The 24,999-nt window shown below is 35.4% G+C and overlaps 1 protein-coding gene across 20 annotated transcripts in view; it reads left to right on the forward strand.

The window, feature by feature from the left end:
- The window catches only part of LOC132139884 (calcium/calmodulin-dependent protein kinase type II subunit beta-like), an 82,694-nt gene that overhangs the window by 37,508 nt on the left and 20,187 nt on the right, over positions 1-24,999 (forward strand). For 3 of the 20 annotated variants that reach the window (XM_059548556.1, XM_059548561.1, XM_059548566.1), the window contains exons 6-15: positions 7,456-7,528; positions 12,086-12,188; positions 12,324-12,407; positions 13,050-13,144; positions 13,788-13,910; positions 14,020-14,103; positions 14,187-14,229; positions 15,626-15,721; positions 20,369-20,406; positions 23,801-23,833. In XM_059548556.1, coding sequence (XP_059404539.1) covers positions 7,456-7,528; positions 12,086-12,188; positions 12,324-12,407; positions 13,050-13,144; positions 13,788-13,910; positions 14,020-14,103; positions 14,187-14,229; positions 15,626-15,721; positions 20,369-20,406; positions 23,801-23,833 — 772 coding nt within the window. Of the gene's footprint in view, positions 1-2,225; positions 2,299-7,455; positions 7,529-12,085; positions 12,189-12,323; positions 12,408-13,049; positions 13,145-13,787; positions 13,911-14,019; positions 14,104-14,186; positions 14,230-15,625; positions 15,722-20,368; positions 20,407-23,800; positions 23,834-24,999 lie in introns of all 20 variants that reach the window. The other 17 variants (XM_059548559.1, XM_059548571.1, XM_059548562.1 and 14 more) reach the window with 9 other exon arrangements.

Genomic DNA, 24,999 nt, shown 5'->3' on the forward strand with positions numbered 1-24,999 from the left:
AAAAATATTAAGCAGCATAACAAGCAAGTTTCTTGAGCAATATCAACAGCATATTTTTTGATTCCTGAAGGATCATGTTATGTTGACTTGAGTAATGATGCTGAAAATTCAGCTTTGCCATCACAGGAGTAGATTAAATTTTGAAATATATGGAAACAGAAAATGGTTATTTTAAATTCTAATAACATTTCACAATAACATTTTTATTGTATTTTGAAATAAACCCTTGGTGAGCATTAAAGACTTATTTCAAAAACATCTTCGACCCCGAACCTTTGAACAATATTATGTAATTTATAAAACACAATATTATTATAAATACTGTATGAGACAGAATGCCCTTCAAAGACACTGTATGTATGTATGCATGTATGTATGTATATAATATAGTAGATCTCCCCACACCAGCATTTATATATTTATATTTATTAGGGATGCACCTGTTGACCGGGCATAAAACGGAAATCGACCGGTTTTTGGTCTTTTTTCACCTGATTTATCCGGAAGTGCGCCCGCGTGCACAGACTACATTGTAATCATTCGCTATCATGTCATTTGTGAGGAAGTATTTCGAAATCTGAGCACAGGACACGGGCAGCCGTTCAGCACTGGATGTGCAGAACTACATGTCTGAGGCACAGATAGCAGGAAGCGATCAGCAGCTGGTGTACTGGCGCACACATAAGAGTCCCTTTTCTGCGCGCACTAAAGCTGCGCGAGCATATACTACACCGGTCCGAGTCCTGAACACGAGTAGACAGTGAAGAGATGTTCAGCTCAACTTCTCACTTGTTGGATGAGAAATGAAACGGACTTAACTGTGACAAAACTGAATTATTATAATTTTTTTTGTAAAGTAGAACTTGCATACACATTTGAAAAGCCAGAAGTAAACGTCAGTTCTGCATTAGGATGATTATTTTTATTTTACCTTGAAATTACATAGACTTAATTTGATTTAAAAATCACCTGCTGTAGCACACTCAAAAAAAGTTTCATTAATCCAATTAAATTTTTTTAGGGTAATGATTCACATCTATATTTTTTTTACTTGAGACAATAAATTATTTATTTTTCATTGGCTCAAGTAAAAAAATATAGATGTGAATCATTACCCTAATTTTTTTTTTTTTTTTTTTGGATGACTGAAATACTTTTTGCATCTTTGTTTTGTTCGCACCAACATTATTTGATTTTAACATTTTGGAATTATGTATTTATATAGCATAGTTTTATTTAGTCTCACTGGTAAAGACCTTTTTTTATTTAAAAGCAAATTTAAAAACTAAAACAAATACTGAATGCTAATTAAGAAACATCTTATTGAATGTGTGTTGATTTTGTTGTTTGGATTGTAGAACTATGCAGTTGTTGCCTTTAATTTCACATGGTTAGAGTTAATCTTTTCATGTAAGGCCATTTCTCTGTAGTTTCAACCCAATTCAAAAACAAAAGCTAAATGCTGATGTCTGTACCACCCATGTTTGTATTGAATGTAGGCTACTTACTGTGCAGTTACTGCCTTTCATTTCAGATGGTTACGGTTATTGTTTTCAATAGCCCAAAGCCAGTTTGGCCTATTAATTACCAAATAAACATCTTTTTATGCACACTTTCCTTCTTTCTTGTTTGTTGCTTAAAGATAATAAAAAAAAATCTGAAATCGGTATCGGAATTGGCCAGTTTGCTTTAAAAAAAAATCCATATCGGAATCGGCCATGAAAAATCATGATCGTGCATCCCTAATATTTATATACACACACACACATACACACTCACATCATACAGATTTAAAACTCACACACACACAAACACACATCTACTCACTACACCTGTTCCTCCCCACCTCACCTCACCTCCCCTCTCTTACTCTGTCTTTCCTTCTCTCTCTGATGTTGTTCTTATTGTTGACAGTTGTGTGTTTCATGTCTAAATGGTTCTGTCTCTTCACCTCCAACATTCACTTGCCTCTCTCCTTTCAATTCCTCCCTCCATCTCCCTTTTTTCCCAATCCTGTATGCGTCACTCCTCCCATCCCTTGTGTATCGATTCAACCTTGTTTTTTCTTATCATATCCACTGCTTTTGTTCAATGCACTGCCGTCACTCCATCAATCGTTTGATTTCACTCTATCCATCCTCACGTCTCCACCTTCACCTCTCGTTCCCTTCCTCCCTCTCTCCCTTCCCCTCTTCTTTTTCTTTTCTTCCGTTTTGTCTTCACAGTCACTGTATCCATCAGATTCTAGACAGTGTCCATCATATTCACCAACATGACATAGTGCACAGGGACCTGAAGGTCAGTATGTAGCTCACACACTGCCTGTAAATGGCCTGTCTGTTTGCCCCTGCTTGCTCTTGCCTGTGTGTCTGTTGCTGTAGCCTGTCTGTCTGTCCATCTGTGTTTGGCATCATGGGCTTCTCCTAATCCATTCACTGCCATCCCATAATTGCCAAATCCTTACATCCTGCGCTTGATGCCGTCATGCAGAAGATCAGAACTCGTGGATATTTTTTCTTGTGAGGTTTTTCTTTTTATTTTTTTTATTGCTCCCTCAACTATTAGAGATAATCAACTCAAAACTGAAACGTTTGTCATTATTTACTCATCCTCATCTTGTTACAAGCCTGTATGTATTTTTGCATGTCCACAGAAGACCGTAAGTCAAATAGGTTTGGTATGACATAAGGGTGAGTAAATGATAAAGACCTATGCCTTATATTATATTTCATTGAATATTTAGGCTATAGTATTATCATGGTTTTTTGTATAAACATCCTTAAATTACTAAAAGTTAAAGTGTTCGCTAGTATGTACCATGTTTTTGTTGTAGTTGGGCCCTATTTTAAAGGTTTAATTAAATTTTAGTCAATTTTAATCAAAAGCATGAATGAACTTTAACAACTTTTAATAATTTATCTTTTTATTTATTTTTTACAGTAATATGGACCTATGAAATGTTTTATTTTTTCCAGAAATTGTGGTCTGTTTGAATTTTTCTGGATTCTGTGTTTTATGATTTAATGCAAACTTATTAGGAAAAATGGTGGTTATCAAATAAATGCATAAAATTTGATCAGTTTACTTAATCTTTTAGATATAATGAATTTTGAACAATTTCTTCAACAATGGTTAAAACATGGGCGACAAATTGTATAATGTTACGTTATATTCCTTAAAACAAAGATCAGTTTCAGTACACTGTTAGTATCAACCGTATTATGAACTGCCAATCATGATCTTATTTCAAACAATAGTAGGTTTTACTTCTCAGTGAAGATTCTTGCAAAAGTTAATGGTTAAATTTCTTCCACGCTTCATAAGGGTATGTAAATAAGCAGAGACTTGAATACTGTAATATTTAGTGATGTTAGTACATGGAATAAGGCTAATATTAGAGAAGGCAGCACAGTGAGTTTCAGTATGTAACTTTTGTACATTTTAATGTCCACACACAGCAGTTCTTTCAAGTGGAGTTTTTGTGCTGAAACACATTGACACTTCCTGTCTCACCCCTACACATACACACAAAATCACACAGTCATACACACATCTTCTCTTGCAGACCAGCCATGATCAGCAGCTGACACTGGGGGAGGTGTGAAGAAACACACATGCACACACTGTGATGAATGCTCAAAACATTACATATATAAATATCCCTATATGCATTCATACATTTAAAGGCAGAGTAAACCGACAGATTCACTCTCAGAAATGGGTTTATTCAGAAATGTCTTATGCTTGCCGTGACCATACGTCATTCTTTGTGGTGTTTTAATGGGAGACATGCAAATGCAGTACTTTAATTTACAGCCCTGAACTTTACTGCCATGCCTTAACTTTACACATATGCCTGTAAACTCATGTAGAGCACACTGCACATGGATAATAATAATCATGGCTATAACGCTATCTAGGCAGCGCAGTCCCAATCAGTAATGTTCAAATGATTAAAGTGGGGTTTTAAAAATTAAATATTGTCAAATGACTAGATTGCTTTCATTCGTTTTATGTCAGACTAATAATGTAGACAGTTTTGCCTTTTAAGGGCAGATGAGAATGACAGAACCATCTTCCAGTATGTGTGAAAGACGTTTTTTGCTGATTAAAATGGTTTTAATTCGAATTAAATGGAGTCTTTTAAATTTGCAGTTTAAGGATAAAAGAGTCTGCAAAATGACCAGTTAATGCTAATTGGAATTACTAAATTGATTTCAAGATTGACAGTGTCAGAAGCAAAGCTTAAGTCCAGGAAAAAATCTAAACATTGATCCTGTGCATATTAGTCTTACAAAAGATTTTATGTCTTCAAATAGCACAATGTCAAACATGATATCGCCTAGCTTTTCAGTGAACTACGGCTCTGTGTAGTGAATGCCGCTCAAACTGAAAGCAGGTGATTATGATTTACTACTAATCACTGAACCAGCTTTACTGACAAGATGCATATGACAATCGAATGCGATTAGTTTCACAGCCCTAAGTCAGTCTGCCAAATCTTCTACATCTTAATATAGGAGTTTTTCCTTAAATGATAATAATAATAGTCTATATATTCTAAATTTTCTTCTTGCAAGAATGTTATTTAGGTGAAAGGCATTTGATCTGTTCAGAATAAAACTTTAAATTATTTATTCGAATGAAATTATTGCCTACACTACAGTTCAAAGGTTTGGGTCCTATTTAGAAAAATTGTTTTTGAAAAGTCTCTGATACTCATCAAAGCAGCAGTAAAAACAGTAATATTGTGAAACTGTTTTCTATTTTTATATATTTTAAAATGTAATTTATTCATGTGATGGCAAAGCTGAATATTCAGCGGCCATTACTCCAGTCTTCAGTGTCACATGATTCTTCAGAAATTATTCTGATTGGTTACTTAAGAAAAAGAGAAAACAGTTGTGCTGCTGAATGTTTTTTTGTTTTGTTTTTTTTTTTTTTGAAAGTTTTTCAGGTTTCCTCCATGAATGGAGCGTTTAAAAGAGCTGCATTTATTTGAAATGGAAATCTTTCGTAACATTATAAATGTCTTTATTGTCACTATTTTATATTAACTTATTTCTCAAAGAAAATCTGACTGACCTTTTGAATGGTAGTGTAAGTCAGTTTGTAGCTTTAAAGATTTCAATGCAGCAAATGTCATTCACAGTTACACCATATCACATGACCTACACACACACACAAACACACTGCTCTCTCACTTCAGCATGCAAACCCTCTTACTGTTCACCCTCCATGTGCTGTGTGATTGTAGAGCAGCTACAACTCCCCCCATCTTTTTCTTCCAGCACCAACTGATTTGACTCATGGGATATGCTGTATATTGGAATAGCTTTGACCTAGAGAACCATTTACAGCATTAATTGATTTACACAATTGATGTCTTCTTTTCCTTTACCACCGACCTCAGTCACCCTCAGTGTATTATCACTAGGATCTGGGTTTGGGCTGTTAAATAGCGAAACCATCTTTCACCCTGGTGTAGGCTGTACCTGTGCATAGCAACGTTCAGGGGTCTCTTGGCAACCAGCTCATATGTGTGCGTGCACGTGTCGCTGCTATCCTACACTCCTTAACACGCACTCAAACCGCAATCACATTACACTCCCATGACACTATATTTATCAAAGACTGCATAGATATACAGCTGTGTTACTCTGTATGGTTTACTTCAAGGTTTAATTTCCAAAACGCTATTTTACTGCCCTAGGGAGGAGAAGAGTAGAGCTGCAAGCAGCAATTAGCAGAATCAAGCTGCCATTTATTTAAGAGCCGCTAGATTTTCAGCAGTCACTACTCCAGTTTTCAGTGTCACATAATCCTTCAGAAATCATCCTAAAATACTGATTTGGTGCTCAAGAAACATTTCTTATTATTATCTAAGTTGACAACAGTTGTGTGGCTTAATATTGTTGTGGAAACCATGCTAAGTTTTTCTGATTCTTTGAAAAAAAATGTGTATTTATTTAAAATTAGAAATCTTTTGTAACAATGTGCAAGTCTTCACTGTCACTTGTTTAAATCCTTAAAAGTATTAATTTATTAAAATTTTTGGCTTTTTAGTTGATCTCAGATCCATTCGGTGAGCAAATTTTTGCCTTCAAGAAAAAAATATGCTTCCTTGAGGCTTATTATTATTATTATTATCATTTTAAACTAAAGTTTAAAGCTGTTCATACGTAATAATAGGCCAGTTGATAAGCAGTTGGAAACTAACACAGGATTCGTAAATATTTGAATCTATGATCTGTTTACCACTTTTACACTGAATCATAACAACATTACTGTATCCAAAAAAAAAAAAGAGTCTTTTGCTACCTCTTATATTTATAGTAATTTTATGGGACAAGTCCTACATATGTTGGCATAAGAAAATAAAAGTAAATTCTCAAAAGACGCAAAGCATTGCCTCCATTATAATAATGTTTATATTGTACCCAAATTTAAATAGATCACAATTGAATCAATTTATATTAAACAAATTTTTTAGTTCTGAGAGGATGTTTTGCTTTCTAACTCTTAGGGCCCTATTTTAACAATATAAACTCAAAGTGTGAAGCGCACGGCGCAGGTGCACTCAGGGCGTGTCCAAATCCACTTTTGCTATTTTAAGGACCGAAAAACTGTTGTCCCTATTCTCGTAATGAGTAATGGGTGTTTTTTGAGCATAAAGTGCAATAAACCAATCAGAGTCTCATCTTCCATTCCTTTTAAGAGCCAGTTGCGCTCGTGCCATGACGGATTTGCTATTTACATGGTGGAATTTGGCAAGTGCAAAGACAGAATGCGTCTCTGAGATGAAATGGAGCTGCTCGTGTGCCTACAAAAAAATTCTTATGCATTGCAATCCTTTAATTTTTAATATTTGGCATGTTTGTGTTTAATAAGCAGCGTGTACGTGCGTTGCGGACCCGCCTATACTAACACGCTCTTTAAATAACAAAGAAAAAACATTGCGCCAGACTTTAGACCAGGTTTGAGTTGGTCTATGGTGCAGTCTATTTTCAGCTCCTTAAAATAGCAATGAGCCGGCAATGCACCTGAACACACCTCTTTTTTAGACCAGCACGCCCATGGGTGCACAAATGGGTGCAAATGCATTTGCTTATTAAACGACGTGGCGCTGGATGGGAAAATGCGAACAGCACCGGACTGAATCTAGCAAACACACTTGCGCTGCGCCTTGCGTCGCATTGTGCCGGGTGTATGATAGGGCCCTTAGTGCTGAAATCCACCTGCAGTTTTGCAACTCTTTTTTATTATTATTATTATTATTTCAGTTATTGTGTGCTTATATTTAGCTACATGGAGGCAAGGCTTGAGTCAAGAGAGAGATACCCTTCCCCTTCCCTTTCACATTTTTACCTGCCCCAAATACCCCTCACCCCTGGCCTGTGCACGGGACTGTAGCGCTGCTCAGACTAACCTACGCCCCCTGCTGTTTGCATGCAGTCACTGCATCCAGCAGATCCTGGAGGCGGTGCTTCACTGCCATCAAATGGGCGTGGTGCACCGAGACCTGAAGGTAAGTGACAATTGTGATGTGTGTGAACTTGTGTATGTGCTCATAAACTTGCTATGTGGAAATCTGTGCCTACTGCTGTGTAGATTTAAAGGGGACTGACATAATTGCTGATAGGAACTCTTGGTCCCCCTTCGAAAATGGGTGGAAAATAGATTTAGAAATGGGAGGTCAGTCCGATTTCACACAGTGATAGTGCATGGCATACATGCTTGAGTGTTGCAGTGTTTGACCATTGCTGGTAAGAAATTCACTTTCATGAATGTTCAGGTAAGACTGCGCTAATTGGACTGACTTAAAGAGCTACATTGATTTTAGTTTATTGATCAAGACAAATGTCTCTCTTGCACTTCAAAAGTGCTCCCACTAAAATGACTCCCCTGCAATTATTATCATATAATAATATAAATAAATATAGACCAAATTAAATTAACTATGACAATGTAACTCTTATCTAGATTGCTTTTATTGACCAGAGAGTCAGTGTAGACATCAGGGTCCCAGTCCCAGACCAGTCGTCATGTCCAGGTTTGAGTGCACTGCAATGCCATTTGACTGCTCCCTTCTGACCTTTGACCTTCTCTAAAATGCAGTGAGCTTCGGGAAAGTGTTGTTCCTAGACATAATTTAACTAATCTCACGTTACCTGGCATGTTTTGCAGTCGGATTACAGTGCAAACTGGCCAGATATTAGCCTAGGATGCTTATCGTAACTGCCACAAAAATTTCTATGACTGCTGGGTGAACACCGCTTCAGAATTTATGCTGCATGTTTATGTATGCATGTATAAGAGGTTTGATTGTGACTTGGATCTGTGATGTCACTTTATAAATACACATTTATCTGCAGCTTTTCTTCAAAATGCACAGATCCGGTACACTTTGTATTATGTACTTTTATTGACATGTTGACTCTGTAAAGAGCATGTGCAAAATGATATCCAGATGTATATCAATAAATCAGGTGCTTTGATCTGATTTAATTAGTAATGCACAGAAGTTGTGTTACAAAAAAAATTTGTAATAATTACATTTGCGTAATTTGATAATTGACCTCGGTATGCTGTTAAAGGTGTTGTGTTCTAAGATGATAAATTAATTTAGTCATAGTAGTTTGGCAACAAGTCGCCTCTCAGCATTTCAAAATGATTTAATCTGAAACCAAAAAATCATTACTTCTTTTGCTTTTTTTAGCCGAAAATTGGACCGTGAACACTTGACAAGTATTAATGTCTAGATCTGCAATAGACTTGCATGAAATAGTCAAACGACTCATTTAAGAAACGCCAATTAAACGTCACTCATTTCGATCAATGATTTTGGCCTTTTAAAACCTTTTCCTTTGAAAACTAAACTGTTCTTTTTTTGCCATTTTAAACCAAATATTTTAAATTGCTTTAATTTTGGTGCATCACTAGATTTAATCCGTATACATTTAAATTCAAGCTTAATTTTCACAGTAGCAGCATCAAGAAAAACGAAACCAGGTAAATGCTAAAAATGGCATTTTGGTTTCACGCTCTCAGTGTCTGCCCTTTAAAATGGAAGCCTGGGGTAGGCGCTCTTCCACAGCTGGAATCTGAGTGGGCATGACAGGAATGCCACTGCAGAAAAGAGCAGCGGTCTTGCACATATATTATTGCACATACACACAATATCACACATCTACCAACACCCATGCTTTTTTGGATTTTACTGCGCAAAGCAAGTAAACTAAACCAACTCATGCCAATTTAATCAGTGCACCCAGCTGTGCTTTTCAGTATATGCATATACATGTACTTTGATTCGTAGCTGTGCCCATGCTGATGAGATTTTTGCTAGGAAGTCATGTCATTGATTTCACTGCAGAGGTTATACACTCGTGAAAGAGCATTGGAGAGCTAGATTTGTTCTCAGAGGGTGCTGTTCATCAAAATTCCTCCCACTACTGAGCTTTAAGGCTGGGATTAGCTCCTGATGTTCCAGCCCTTAACAGAGTGCATGTTTAACCTCTTTTTTTTTTTTTATGCAATCTGCATTAGCTATGTTACATGAGAGCTGCTGAGGATAGAGACAAAATCTAGGAAAATTGAATGAAGGGAAGGTAGTGAAGTGATTGTGATAATGAGGAATGTTGGGATGGAATGTTAGGAAAAAAGTAAATGCCCCCTGGCTTAAAATTAAACATGGTCAAGCTGGTCTGTGAACATTTGAGAGCAAGTTGACTGTATCTACATGAACATATTCAGATGTATTAATATCTAGATGTTTTTCATAGGACTTAAGTTATAATTACAAATGTTAGATTATTCTGCATGTGCTAAAAAAATATTGGTTGATGTTTTTTTTAAATATTGATGATAATCAGAAAAAAAATACAGTCAGTTTACTCTTAGCTTCTAATGAAAGCAGTGAATCAATTATATATGAACGTGTGTGTGTGTGTATATATATATATATATATATATATATATATATATATATATACAGTACAGACCAAAAGTTTGGAAACATTACTATTTTTAATGTTTTTGAAAGAAGTTTCTTCTGCTCATCAAGCCTGCATTTATTTGATCAAAAATACAGAAAAAAAAATGTAATATTGTGATATATTATTACAATTTAAAATAATTGTTTTTAAATTTATTATACTTTAAATTATCATTTATTTCTGTGATGCAAAGCTGAATTTTTAGGATCATTATCACATGATCCTTCAGAAATCATTCTAATATGATGATTCATTATCAAAGTTGGAAACAGTTCTGCTGCTTAATATTTTTTCAGAACATTTGATACTTTTATAGGATACTTTGATGAATAAAAAGTAAAAAAAAAGAAGCTATGTTTTTAAAATATAAATATTTTGTAATAACAATATACACTACTGGTCAGTAATTTGGGGTCAGTAATTTTTTTTTCTTCTTTTTTTAAATAAAATCAATACTTTTATTCAGCAAGGATGTGTTAAATTGATAAAAAGTGATAGTAAAGAAAATATATTATTAGAATATATATTATTAGAATTTTTTTTTTTTTTTTTTTTAATAAATGCAGTTCTTTTTAACCTTTTATTCATCAAATATATTAGACAGCAGAACTGTTTCCAACACTCATAATAAATCAGAATATTGGAATGATTTCTAAATGATCATGTGATAGACTGGATGTTACATGTGACACTGAAGGCTGGAGTAATGGTGCTGAAAATTCAGCTTTGCATCACAGGAATAAATTCTTTTTTTTTTAAGTATATTCAATTATTTTAAGTTGTAATTATTTCACAATATTACTGTTTTTTTTCTGTATTTTGGATCAAATAAATGCAGGCTTGATGAGCAGAAGAAACTTCTTTCAAAAACATTAGAAATAGTAATGTTTCCAAACTTTTGGTCTCAAAACACACACACATATACACCCTTCAAAATTGATTTCTTTAATGTTTTGAAAGAAGTCTCTTATGTTCGCCAAGTCTGCATTTATTTTTTAAAAATAAGTAAAGTAGTAATATTGTGAAAAATTATGACATTAACTGTTTTCTATTCTAATAAGGTTTAAAGTGTTATTTATTTCTGTGATCGCAAAGCTGTGATTTTATAAGTCATTTATGACTCTTTAGTATTGCTTGATCCTTCAGAATCATTCTGATTTGATAGTCAATGAACACAGTTTAATATTACAATTGAAAACGTTTTTGCTAGTTTATATTTTTGTGGAAACAGTGACCTTTTCTTTTTTATTTCTTAAAGAATCGAAAGTTCAAACTAATGCATTTACTTTAAATTGAAATCTTTTGTAACATTATAATGCGTAATGAGAAACATCTGTCACTTTTGATTAGTTTAATTCATCCTTGCAACATTAAAGTATTGTTATTATTTTAAATAGCCTTACCGACCCTAAACTGTTAAACGGTAGCTATTTTTTTTAGTTATCAGTTGTCACAGATTAAATCATTTTAGTAGCAGTCTACAATGTGAATAAGAGAGTGAGGGAAGTGGATGTTAGATCAACCAGACCCTGCAATGCAGGAAAATCTCCTTGAGATTTCACTCTGCTGCAGAGCTAAAGGTGTGTGTGACAGTCTATTTGGTTTGTTAGCTAGCCCTTATAAATCAGATTTGCTAGCACTATGATTTATAAGATTGTGTCGTGTGTGCTAGCAGAAGGCACTAGAGTAGATATCACATTATTAGCATCTATCAGTGACAGAGAATAATGAGGATAGATAATCTGGGTCAGTTGGGAGGAAAACATGCCCGCACACACACACACTTATTACCAGTGAAGAACATTTTTTTTTTCTTAATCCTTTATTTAGAAACATTCTGCTGTCTGAAAGTTTAGCCAAACCCACCATTCAACTAATGTCTAACAGAATCTGATTTGGGGAGGTTGATTTATATTATACACATTTAAAATGTGCTCTGGTTTTATGTTAAGAACACGTGATACTGTAGGTATCTGACTATCTATTGTTGTTGTGAAGTGTGTGTCAGCATGCACCGTGTGTTTGTTACTATGAGTGTAAAGTTGTGTGTTAAGACAGGAGAAATGTTGTCTTCATTCTCCCCTCAGCCAGAGAATCTGCTCTTGGCCAGTAAGTGCAAGAACGCCGCTGTGAAGCTGGCCGACTTTGGACTGGCCATTGAGGTGCAGGGAGACCAGCAGGCATGGTTTGGTATGAAGACATTGCTACAATGACACAAATCTGTAGTTTGATATTGACAGACGCCCACATGATTTATAACAAATACTTTAGAACTTGTTTGTACTGCTTACACCTTTATTATAACATTTTACTGTGCATTTACAGGATTTGCAGGGACACCAGGTTACCTGTCCCCTGAGGTGCTGAGAAAGGAAGCATATGGCAAACCGGTGGACATCTGGGCCTGCGGTAAATAAACTCAAATTCAGTGACAAGCACATGCTCATTTTGAAAAAATTACAGGAGTTTTATGTGCTTTGTGCCAAAACTAAATGAGCTGCCTTGCTGTCTGCTTCACCGTCTACCTTTCCTGCTGATATAAAGCTATTTAAACCAGCCCTAGAGGGTTTTCTGTTCTCAGTTGGTTTCCTCTTCTAGTCAAGCTGGTCTGGTTGTCTGTGTTTTAGAGGGGTTTTGGACACTTTCTAATTTTTTTGGCCCGCCGCTAAACAATCTAAACACCAGCTTGACCAAGATGGAAGATCAAACAGACTAGGAAACTGGACTTAGGCTGGTTTATTTGTTTTCAGCAGGCTCCTAAAGGGATGTTCATACATTCAGAGATTTGCAGTGACAGATAGAGGTAGTCATTAATTTTTAGTGAGAGTTGGTGATTTCCAGTAAACCTGCATGACACCAATTAACCCTACAAGCAAACAAAGGCAAAGAGACTCAGCAACCTCATATATTTCGTACTTCTTTTGAGTATAGAACAAATAATATAACTGGCAGCACAGTATAACTGGCTGTACTGTATTCAACAGCCTTTAAATTGCTGCTTACATAGGCTCTACTTGGAACAGATAGATTTTTTTTATTGTCTTTATTAAGGTGTGATTCTGTACATTCTGCTGGTTGGATATCCACCTTTCTGGGATGAGGATCAGCACAAACTTTATCAGCAGATCAAAGCGGGAGCTTATGATGTGAGTTTTATGATCTTTTCAGTTTTGCGTACTGTATTTACCAAAAAACGCCAAAACTTTGATATGATGAAATGTGTTGGTTTTCATATATTATCAAAACACTTAACTGCTATCACAAGTATAGAATATTATATTGAATGTTTTATTAATTTAACTTTAGATGGCACAATCAAATTTTTTTACACTTTAAGACATTGTTTGTCTAATAGACTGCTAAAAAAAATTACGTGATGTATTTTTAAAATAGAAATTGCTTATTTCATAGAATGGACTGATTTATTTGATAGATGCAGCACAAGTGGACGATTTTTGATAATATTGATATATTAAGTACTTTTAGCATCATTTTACATGGTTCAGAATTTTTTGGGAATATTGATTCATATTAGTTGTCGACTGGTATGGGTTTTTCAGTTTTGCTTGAGCAAACATTGACTTATACATCTTCATAGTGCCAGTGCATTAAATTGAGAAAATGGAACTTCAATAGGTGTTTACATTTTCTTAGAAATGCAAAAATTTCTAGTCAAAAGTTACTGAAATTGCTAATTTCAATAGATGGTTTATATGATGCAGTGCTTGCTGACAGAGCTAATCTGTTGTTGTATAATAATCGCGTTTCTTTTATTTATTTCTCTAATAGTTTCCATCTCCCGAATGGGACACAGTTACTCCTGAAGCCAAAAATCTCATCAATCAAATGCTAACCATAAACCCTGCCAAGAGAATCACTGCACAGGAAGCTCTCAAACACCCATGGGTCTGCGTATGTATTCACCAACGCACACATGCAGACATATAGAACACTTAGACAAAAGCAGCAAAACGCGGATGTAGATATAAAGTAAAAATCTTTTCCCTATTTGTTTCCATAGCAACGCTCTACTGTGGCTTCCATGATGCACAGACAAGAGACTGTGGAATGCCTGAAGAAGTTCAACGCCAGGAGGAAACTCAAGGTGTGTTTCTTGGTCACACACACATGCTCACTCAATTCTAATTTTACACACACACAGGTTATATTTCCTCATTGTCCTCACAGGGGGCCATCCTCACCACCATGCTTGTGTCACGGAACTTCTCTGGTAAGTTATTCGGGTGTGACGAAGCTGCAGATTAACCTTGGAACTGTTTTGATTGACAGCTGAGTTGATGGAATATGTGTGATTTCTGATTGGTCTGTTCTGTGTATGTTCTGATGGTTCTCCAGGGAATCGTCTATGTGTCTTTTAGATCCCCACTCCGTCTTGATGTGCTTTGTTGTCTGTTGTCTGTCAAATAAATACTTGAAGCCTCTTGCTCTCATTAAAAGTGACCTTTGGGCAAGATTTGGGCTGCACAGATTTTGTGGCCATAAAAAGTAATCGGTGACTTAAGTTGTACTTAAAGTGTTATAATGTTATTGCATTAGAAATCAAACCAAATGGTACCAAAAAACAAATGATGATATAGAGTTTCTCCAGTTTTTGCGGTTCTACTATTGCAAAATCAACAAAATGTGGTATTTTTATGATCCTGCATAAGCCATTTAACCACGAAAAAAAAATATGCAGTGCTACTAATTTTTATTGACATAGTGTCATTTAGAAACATGCATGGAATGAGAAAATATAGTTTAAAAAAATTACATTTGATTATTCAATTTCTAAATGCTTAAATATTTAACCAATGTGAAAAACTATTTGTCCTATTGTTTGTAATTTGTAATTTATTTAAAAAAATAATAATTTAATTATTATGATTAAACAAATTACCACTTATAAATGCCACTTGGGTCAATATCTAATGTAGTGACATTGATACATTTTTAAGTGTGGTTTAACTGTCCACATACTTTTTGGGACCACTTTCTTTATATGTTTACTCTCTGCCCACCACTTACTGTACATACAACCTTTTCCTCTCCATCTTGCAGTTTGCAGTTTTAATGTAGCTCTGACATCACAGATCTCATGCATAATACATAATAACATGCATTTCTAGACTTCTCCCTGCACATGTAAATTGCCTAACTCTCTCTGTCAATTCTCTTTTTTTTGACTGCATCCTTAATGAAAATTCAAGTAGTTATATCAGCACTTTCTGCCTTCTGATCTCATCTGTGATGCCAGGGCTCTGCTTGTAACTGCTTCAGATGATGGTCCAACAAAGGACATTTATAAATATATGTGGTTTGAATGTTAGGATTTATGATTCCCTCTGGGTCAGAGTCTTGTTTTGTTGTACTTTGGTTGTAATGAAAGTATGGCTCTTGTTTGAGTGGGGATCATTTTGTTACAAGCCACCTGTTTCTCAAAGAAATAAAAAAATAAGAAAATTAGTTTGATGTGTTCTTATAACTGACCGTTTCTTCTCCTGTAGACTAATGAATGGTTCTCTTTCACTCTGCCCCGTTTCCTCTTCCCTCTCTCTCTCTCTCTCTCTTTGTTCCTCCCTCTCATTTTGTTTGTGATTGTGTGTGGGTGGGTATGTGTGTGTTAGTGGGTAGCAGACAGACCACGGCTCCCGCCTCGGTCACTGCGGCTGCGGCTGCAGTAGCCGCGGCTGCAGGCACCACAGCAGGGCTGGTGGAACAAGGTAGCACCGCCCTGCGGGGCACAACTCCTCTGCCCCTTTCTGTCTCTCCGCTCCTCTGGTTATTCCTACCATTCCATTATTCTCTATTCACAGTGTGCTCCACAGGTTTTTTTTTTTCTTTTTATTTGATCTTTTCTTTTTCCCCACTTTTTTTTATCTGCTCTCTTTCCCTATTGTCCTTGAAATTAATTTTTCTTTACTTTTACTTTACTTTTGTTCCCCTATTTTCCCTTTTTAATTCCTTTTTTCACTTCCCATATAATTTCCTTTCATTTCCTTTTAATTACCATTATCTGTTTACTTTTTCCTTTCCTTTCCTTTCCTTTACTATTTCCATTTTACTTTGTTTATTTCCTCTCTCTCCTTTTCATTTTTCATTGCTTTACCTTTTCCCTTTCCTTTCCTGTCCTGTCCTGTCCTTTCCTCTTTACTTCTCTGTTAATTTCCCTTCTTTTCTGTTTCCTTTTTCCTTTGTTTTCCCTTTATTTCAATTAAAATTTCCCCTTCCCCCACCCCTTATTCATCCTTTTACTTTTTTCTTTCTTCTTCCCTTTTTCTTACCCCTTTTCCTTCCATTTTCCTTTTCTCTATTTATATCTTTTCTCTTTTCTGATTGATTTCAGCTTTTCTTTCTTATTTTTATCTTATTTGTCTAATTCATTTCTTTTTCACCCCCCCCCCCCCTCTTTTTAGTTAGTTACTTCTACAAAAGAAAACCTTTTGTATTTCATCCTCCCTCAACATCCTTTCTGTCACTCACTAGTCCATGATAGTCTCTGCATGGGGCTAAAGCATGCATGATGACTCACCCTCTACCTGTCTTACCTGCTGTTTCTTCTTTTTCTTTCTTGTCCTCCACACTTTTGTGTCATTATTCACCTCATTTCTATTGTGGTTCATATTTTATAACGTGTATTGGTTATTGGTTCTCTCAGCGGTCCGTCATTATCATCTTTCATTTAGTTCACAGAGGATCTACACCAAGATCTTTACATGATGAATGTATTTTCCGCTCCCACCCTCTTTTTTGAGGCCTGTTCTCTCCATCATTTCTTCCTTTCATATGTGCCATAAATCACGCCTCTTACTTTTTTTTTTGTTTATTCTTAACCTGCTCCTCATTTTATTTTTATTTTCCATTTTTATCTGACACCCATAAGCCTTCTTCACTTTCATCCTCTGTATTCTTCCTTCCTTCCTTTACTCTGTCTTTAATATGGTCTGTGAAGTTGAAGTTCACCCCTGTTTCAAAGGGTGGAACAGTCTGCCTGCTGTTGTGCTGAATGCTGCATGGGAGGTTGGACTAATGCATGTTCACTAACTTGGGGGTGTGATGTGCTGAACGAATCTGGTGCACTTGTGCATGGTCAAAGCTTCTTGACAACAGTTTTTTTTCTTCTTCACTTTTTAGCCTTTTTTAATCAGGATTTCATATTTGTGTATGGACAAGATGTAGAATTATGTAGATTTTCAGTAAACGTTACTTAGAGAAACTGGATCCACGGTATGAGGGGAAATGCATGGAAACAAAATCTCTCTTTATTCCATTTTGGGCTATAGTGAATATACAGTTGCAGTATATTTGTTTTATTTTGCAGGGTTTAGCATAGATGACTACACTATGTGTGCAATTTAAAAAGCCTGTAATTTGGAATCTTTTTCTTGCCCCTTACTTTAAAGATTTTATAATCATTGCATCTCCTCCAGAGCAATACAAAGAAAACCACTGCTAATCTATCACAAAACAAATCAATTCCAGAGCAATTTTTTTTTTTGACCCGATAGTAAAAGAAAAGCAGATGATGAAATACAAGATAGGTTTGATTTGTTTAATATTTTCTGGGTCTCTACGTTATTCCCCCATCACTCCACTAGTGTGGAAGCTAATAGAACTAATTTTGTAGTTTCGACTGCATGTGTTGTAGATTGACTTACTGTATAGTAGATATTTTTCAGCTTTTTAATTGTATTTAATATCTTGGCATTTATTTATTTGTTCTAAAATGGTGTTTTTCTATCAGTGGAATTATCATTTCGACCAAACAGCCTTTGGCATTTAAGCGTATAGGCAAAAAATGTGATCATTTAGAATTTCTTGATTTATCCAAGCAGCTGTTCTGGAGGAGAAGCCAGTGACATTGTCTTGCCATTTACCTTTTTGAAAGGGCAAAACATGATTTGGGTTTATTTTCAGCTTTTCTTTTTCCTTTCCTTTCCTGTTTGTTTTTTTGTTTTTTTAACATAGAGTGCATCATGAGTGAGGCAGAAGGGTTGAGCTGGTACATTGAGCGTGTGCTGTGGCTCAATGTGAAGGCTGTGCTTTATATTCAATGCTCCCTCCACATGCCTGCAATCAAATATTTATGTAGTGCTGCCTCTCTCTGTTGTCCTTCTACTGTCCCCAGCCTGAGCAACCAGACTACTGCACTATAGGCAGTTACACTACATATGGGACTGACACCTGGATCACTTCAAATCCTCATATTTGACTTTAATATGGTGCATAAAAGAGAATATATTTATTTATTATACTTTAGGTTATGTGGAAACCCATTTTTTAGTTTGGGCGTTTTAGTGGAAGCTGTTATAACAGCAAATGATGGAACAACTCCCTATTTATGCCCATAGTTTTAAAATTAAATACTCTGAAAGTACAAATCAGTGAGGAGTTCACATACTTTGTAATGTTGCAAAAAGCTGTCTTCTCAATCGATAATAATGCTTAGTTTTGCTTGTGCAACTGCTATACATTGCACAAGATGCATTGACATTTTCAAATATATATATATATATATATATATATATATATATAGCTATATATATATATATATATATATATATAGCTATAAATACATTTTAAGATATAAATTAATTTTTATTTCATTTGATTGTATGTTTGTTTAATAAAAAATATATTGTAATTATTAATTTATTTAATGTTTACGTATTTGAAAAGCATTAGAGAACAATTTAGGAATAGGTTTTAGAGTAGTGAAACTGCTTATACAAAACAGCCTGGCACAAACCTATTTGCCTGCTATTTTTTGCTAAACCTTATTTGCTGACTCTCTGCAAGGTAGATAAACTCTGAAACTACTGAAAACAAGTTGACATTTTTTTGTTCTTGAGTCCATGGATAGATACAGCTCCATAAATAGTCGTTTAGTTTCAGCATTCATAGATAAACCACACAAGAGATATTTTGACCTCTTCTCCAATACTCTTTCTTTTTCTCTCCATTCTCTCTTCCTCTCTTTCTCTTGCTTTCTGTGTTAATGGCAAGGTAAGGAGCTCCACTCACTTTAGAGTATTAGAGGTTACTTCACTACTCCTGCTCTTTCTATAGGGACACATGCTCATTTCTTCTCACTGATCTCTTTGGGCCACCAGATGGGTGGATTGGTGGCCCAGATACAGTTCTAGGAGGATCTGTATCAAATACCAACCTTGAGTGACCCTGTTCTTTTGTTTATTACCAGAAATACAGCAAATGCATTCAACTCTGACTTAATTTCTTGTGCAACCTCTTGCTATGTTGTACCTCTTGCATTTTTTAATGCATAATTCCAGCTCATGCCATCTTAATGATGACACAGCTGTATCTGTAGGATCATTTTACAGAATTTTCTGAATGACAGGGTTTTGCTGAAATTATTGTATTAAATGAACCGTGTCTAGAGCTGTAGTCTCATCCATAGAAAGGTTAAGATATCCTTAATAGGGATGGGCACAAGTACCAGAGTACTCGGAATGTAAATAATGAAAACACATTTGTTTCGTGACTCAGTTTGAATTTGATGTTGTGACAGCTATACACAAACATACCCAAAAGATGCTTCAAAGGTGCTTGACAGAGTGTGTGTGCATTTATTTGCATATTTATTTTGATTATGAAGTGGTACAAGAACCAACCATGAATGACAGTGATTGTCAGATGCTTCTTTATACTCATTAATGATTGCTTTATATTGATTTAATGAACGTTGTTCACCATGATGCTGTACAGAACACTGAAAAGCATAAATTTATTTATTTTTAAATTATCCTTAGTCCTTGGATTGATAAATGTTACTGTCTTCTACACTGTTTGGCTAAACCTAAAAATTAAGTATTCAATTTTAATTTTAAGTATTCAGTTGTTTCCCTTCCATATGATTGTTTCCTTTCCAAATGGTTTATAAAATCGAATGAAGTGTTCAGAAATGTAGACTGAGTAATGAGATATCTGTGGCACCGTTGTTTCTATGATAATGAAGCAGATACAAATGTGTAGCTTAATTATAGATTTCTCTGCCGCAGTCTTTCCTGTAAGATGTATTTTTAAATGTTATTTTTATGAATTAGACAATGGGGAACTGTTCAATCTGAGGGCCCAGTAATAAATCTTAATCTGTTTAAAAGTCATTGTTACTTTTATATAGTACTCAATAGGTCATTATTTTTTTAACAAACAAATAGTTAGTTATCATGAAACATTGAATTGTATTTCATTTCATACACACTACCTTAGTGATTAATTTTTTTTTAAGATTCCTTGATGAATAGAAACTTCATTTTAGGAAATATAGCCTGGGTAAATGGAAATTTTGTAATATGCAATGTGATGTTGCTGATTTAACGCCTCTCTCTTATTTCCTCCCATTGTAGCAGCCAAGAGCTTGTTGAACAAAAAAGCTGACGTTAAGGTAAGAAGATCTGTTGAACTTCTGACCTCTGTGACCCAGACATGACCGTATGGCTTCTCTCTTTTCACTACTCCGTCTCTCTCTGCCCTGTTATCTTCCTGGCTAATCTGTCAGTGCTTGCTTAGAGTGTGTTTAGAGTGTGTTCTTTATTGCATGATTGTGTTGTTTTTTTTACAAAAGTGTTATTAGTTGATATTGTGTTTGATGTGTGTGTATAGACGGTTTCATCGGACGCACGCGCCTGGACCTAAGTTAACTTCCGGTCTGTGTTGTGTATATTGGTCTGGCTGCAGTGCCTTCTACAAACACAGTTAAAGTCAATGTGATGAGTAGAATGAAGTTGGGGTCAGGTGGTTGTGCTGCGGGATGTGTTTCCCATACATTTATTTATTTTTGGAGACTCGCCACAATTTTAAAACTGATCGATTTTCAAAAAGGCTTTGTTGAATAAACATGAGTAACGTCATGTACTGCACGTTTAATAATAATAACTCCATACATTTATATGTTTGAATATCAAACAAGGCACAGGTGTTTTTATATCGCTGTATTTCTGAAGGAAGACTTGCATGTTATATGCCTGATAAAGCAGCGTGTGAGCGTAGCTCTGCTTTGTTTACAACTGTTACTGGGGAAACCTCCATTTTCTCGCGCTTTATGTCTATGCTTTAAAACATCTCCTGCTGGCAAAGAATGAATCTGCATTTTCATTAAGTCCGCCTGATCCACGCAGCAAACATATTTTGTTTGTTATCAAAAAATATCTACTCTAGAGGGACTTGGCTGTTGTTATTGATTCTATTTGGAAGTCTACCGGAAGTTAAGTAAGGTCCGCAAAAGTGCGCATGCGCAGTAACGTTTGTTTATGTTGTTGCCGTTGAAACCGTCTATAGATGTGTTTGTTTTAAGACATGAGAGATTTAAAACCTGACCACTGACACCTAAATTCACCTTATTAAAATACAGTATATTTCAGTGTCGTTCTGATTAAGTCTAGTCAACCTCTACTGAAAAATGATTTTACCTTACCTACAGATTACAAATGTATTACAAATGTAATATTGTGATATATTATTACATTTTAAAATAATTGTTTTTAAATTTATTATACTTTAAATTATCATTTATTTCTGTGATGCAAAGCTGAATTTTTAGGATCATTATCACATGATCCTTTAGAAATCATTCTAATATGATGATTCATTATCAAAGTTGGAAACAGTTCTGCTGCTTAATATTTTTTCAGAACATTTGATACTTTTTTAGGATACTTTGATGAATAAAAAGAAAAAAAAAGGCTATGTTTTTAAAATATAAATATTTTGTAATAACAATATACACTACTGGTCAGTAATTTGGGGTCAGTATTTTTTTTCTTTCTTTTTTTTTAATAAAATCAATACTTTTATTCAGCAAGGATGTGTTAAATTGATAAAAAGTGATAGTAAAGAAAATATATTATTAGAATATATATTATTAGATTTTTTTTTTTTTTTTTTTTAATAAATGCAGTTCTTTTTAACCTTTTATTCATCAAATATATTAGACAGCAGAACTGTTTCCAACACTCATAATAAATCAGAATATTAGAATGATTTCTAAATGATCATGTGATAGACTGGATGTTACATGTGACACTGAAGGCTGGAGTAATGATGCTGAAAATTCAGCTTTGCATCACAGGAATAATTCTTTTTTTTAAGTATATTCAAATGGAAATGTAAAAGTATAAATGCCGCAATGAGTATTTTAGTGAATTTTCGACTCTCCAGCAGTCATATGAGCATGGAAATACATGGTTATTTATCTACCAAATAAAACCAACCTTTAACACACCTCTCCGTATTTAAATACATCCCACAGAATTCCACACATTAGAGCAAAAAGTAAAAATCAAGTGCAGATTACACAATGAACCTTGTGGTGAGAATTTCAGTGAATTTTCCAGGCTCTCTAGCTGACATAAGAGCATTGAAACATCAAGTATTACCAAACACTCTAATAAGCTCTATCAGGTCATGAAGCCAGCAATACCACTGAAAGATGAAACGAAATTAAGGTTTATTTCCGTCACCACCTTTAGGTGTGTGGGAGACATTTAGGTGAATGATATAACTATGACGGCTGTAATGCCATTGAGGGATCTATCTAGAGTAATTTGATTCATGAAAAGGGATTTTCAAAGATGAACTGCACTTAACACTTAGGGAAGTGTTCGCAGACACACACTCAAACACATTTTTCTACCTGTGTTTACTTTGTCGTCACCCCACTACCCACCTATGTGACTCACACCTGCTATCTCCATGTGTATGTATGTACATGTGTGTGTTTGAGCTGAGAAATAGTTCAATGGGGAATGTGACTCTAATTCCAAGAATAGCCCCGAGTCTGAAACCCTGGAAACTCTGAGACGAAAATAGCAGCACAGCGCTCCTCTCGTCACCTAGCAACGGGCTCCCCCACGTCCTCTCCAGCCATTTTAAAATATTTCTTCTGTCCTTTTCATGATTACTTTGCTCTCTCTCTTGCTTTTCTCCTTTCACCTTTATGCTCCGTCGCTGTCTTCAGAGTTCAAGCAGAGCTGATCTTTATTTAGTCTCTTGTCACTATTTTTCATATTAACTGAAGCTGACTTCCTTACTTTTTGTCTAAATCTTTGCACTACCACTGTTTATGTAATTCTGCTTTAGGATTGGAGGCATTTTTATAATTTTTTTTTAAATATGGCAGTTGCAGCGATTGGAAGTTGTGCTGCAGCGTTTTCAACCAAAGCGCTTCTGAGAACATTCTGTGCTTAATATAACTTGTTCTTGGCTGCCCTTTTTTTAGGACAAAAAATATCACTGAACCACACAGACTCTGCTTGCTTCCTCTCTCAGCAACCCTGCCTGTCCTTGCACATCTGTCCTACTTTGTGTAAGCTCCTGCGTTGTTTTCCTGCTTCAGGTTTAGGGCCAGATGTCTCTGAACGGTAACTGTCATATGTCACAAACAACTGACCCCAGATCAGATAACTTTGCTTACGCTGATCATTCCTCAGGTGCACTTCAACTATTCTTCTGCTAGTAGCATGTTTCTCTCTCCTTTTTCCTCCACTTGACCCACTACCCTTCCTTGTTTATCTTTCTCCAAATCCTCTTGTACAGAAGAACCTCTACATATTGCCTTTCTCTGAACCCAAACTTTCACATGCACTACAAAATAATTTTTCTAATTGTTTTCTTTGACTAAAATACACACAGCTCTGACTGCATTTGAGATCTCCTCCCAGCACTTTTCTCTTCACTCCAAATAAACATGGTTATCAAACAAGCCAACAGCTACTTTTTTATATTTCGTCTCACAGTTTGCACCATTTTTATCACTTCTCTCCTTTTCATTCTCTCTGTAGAAACGGAAGTCGAGCTCTACCATTCAGTACATGGTGAGAATCTTGTTTCATTTGCACCCTTCTTTTTACTTTCATCATCCTCTTCTTGTACCTACACCTACTGTACCAGTGCAACGCTTTCTTTGAACGTCTTACTAATGAAATGATGGCCAGTATAAAAAAAATATATGTATGTATATATATATATATATATATATATATATATAATTCTTTCGGGGTTTTTTTATTATTACTATTAAAAAATAAATACATTTAATGCATGTTTTTACTGGTCAACTAATCCTGGATCTTAGTCTCAGCCTCAAAGAGTGTCCACACTCAGTCCACTGAGCACCTGATTCAATTTAAATGAATGGCGGACTTAAACAGTTTTTCTGTAGAGGCCCGTTCACATCAAGAATTTTAAAAGTAGCTATGTTCGTGTCCATATCTGCAGAAGAGAACCCTTGTAGAATTAGAACACGTACTAAAACCATATAGTTAAACCCTAATACACTCAAAGTTCTTTTTCGTTCTTTGCTGAGGGGTAAAAGAAGATGGAGCCTGCCTCCGACCGATGGAAAACAACAGCTTTGGAACTTTTGGAACTATTGCATGGAGCTGTTCTGAAAAACTTGCTTTGGCAAGCTCCCTAAACTAACTTTATTTTGGCCTGATGTTTGATGCATATCAGGCCTTTAATAGTTCTCGTTATTGTTTTTGGTGTGAACAGGCCGTAAATGGCACACGTCTAGTCTTATTTTATACTGTATGAACAGTTTCATATAAACCCACCTCTAAGTGGCACATTAAAACTAAAAGAACAGAATGGTTGCTTTACATGTCAATCAGTATCTGAATGTCTTAGTGCATGGTCCTTGGCCAGAACACTCTGTGGACTAGACTTTTTGGAGTTCAGATTTGGCTTTGTGAGACCACTTGGTTGCAGAAAAAATGTCCTGCTTTCTTTAGTATTTTCTGACAAAAACCAGGTTCCTCCTCCACGTTGTTCTTTCCTTTGTTTGAATATTTTTGATTGGCTACCATGGACACCACAAACCTCCTGGTTAATACTGACCACTATGGAAGTTTAAAAGCAGGTTTAGGAGAGGCTTTTCTGTTCATACACAGGTAGGTACTGGAGTAGTCATGCAGAGTAAGACCCTTTGTTTTGCCAATATTTCCATAAGATCTGAAGATCCTATTTATACACATCCCAG

The sequence above is a fragment of the Carassius carassius genome, chromosome 4 (genome assembly GCF_963082965.1).
Source record: "Carassius carassius chromosome 4, fCarCar2.1, whole genome shotgun sequence".
Classification (NCBI taxonomy): domain Eukaryota; kingdom Metazoa; phylum Chordata; class Actinopteri; order Cypriniformes; family Cyprinidae; genus Carassius; species Carassius carassius.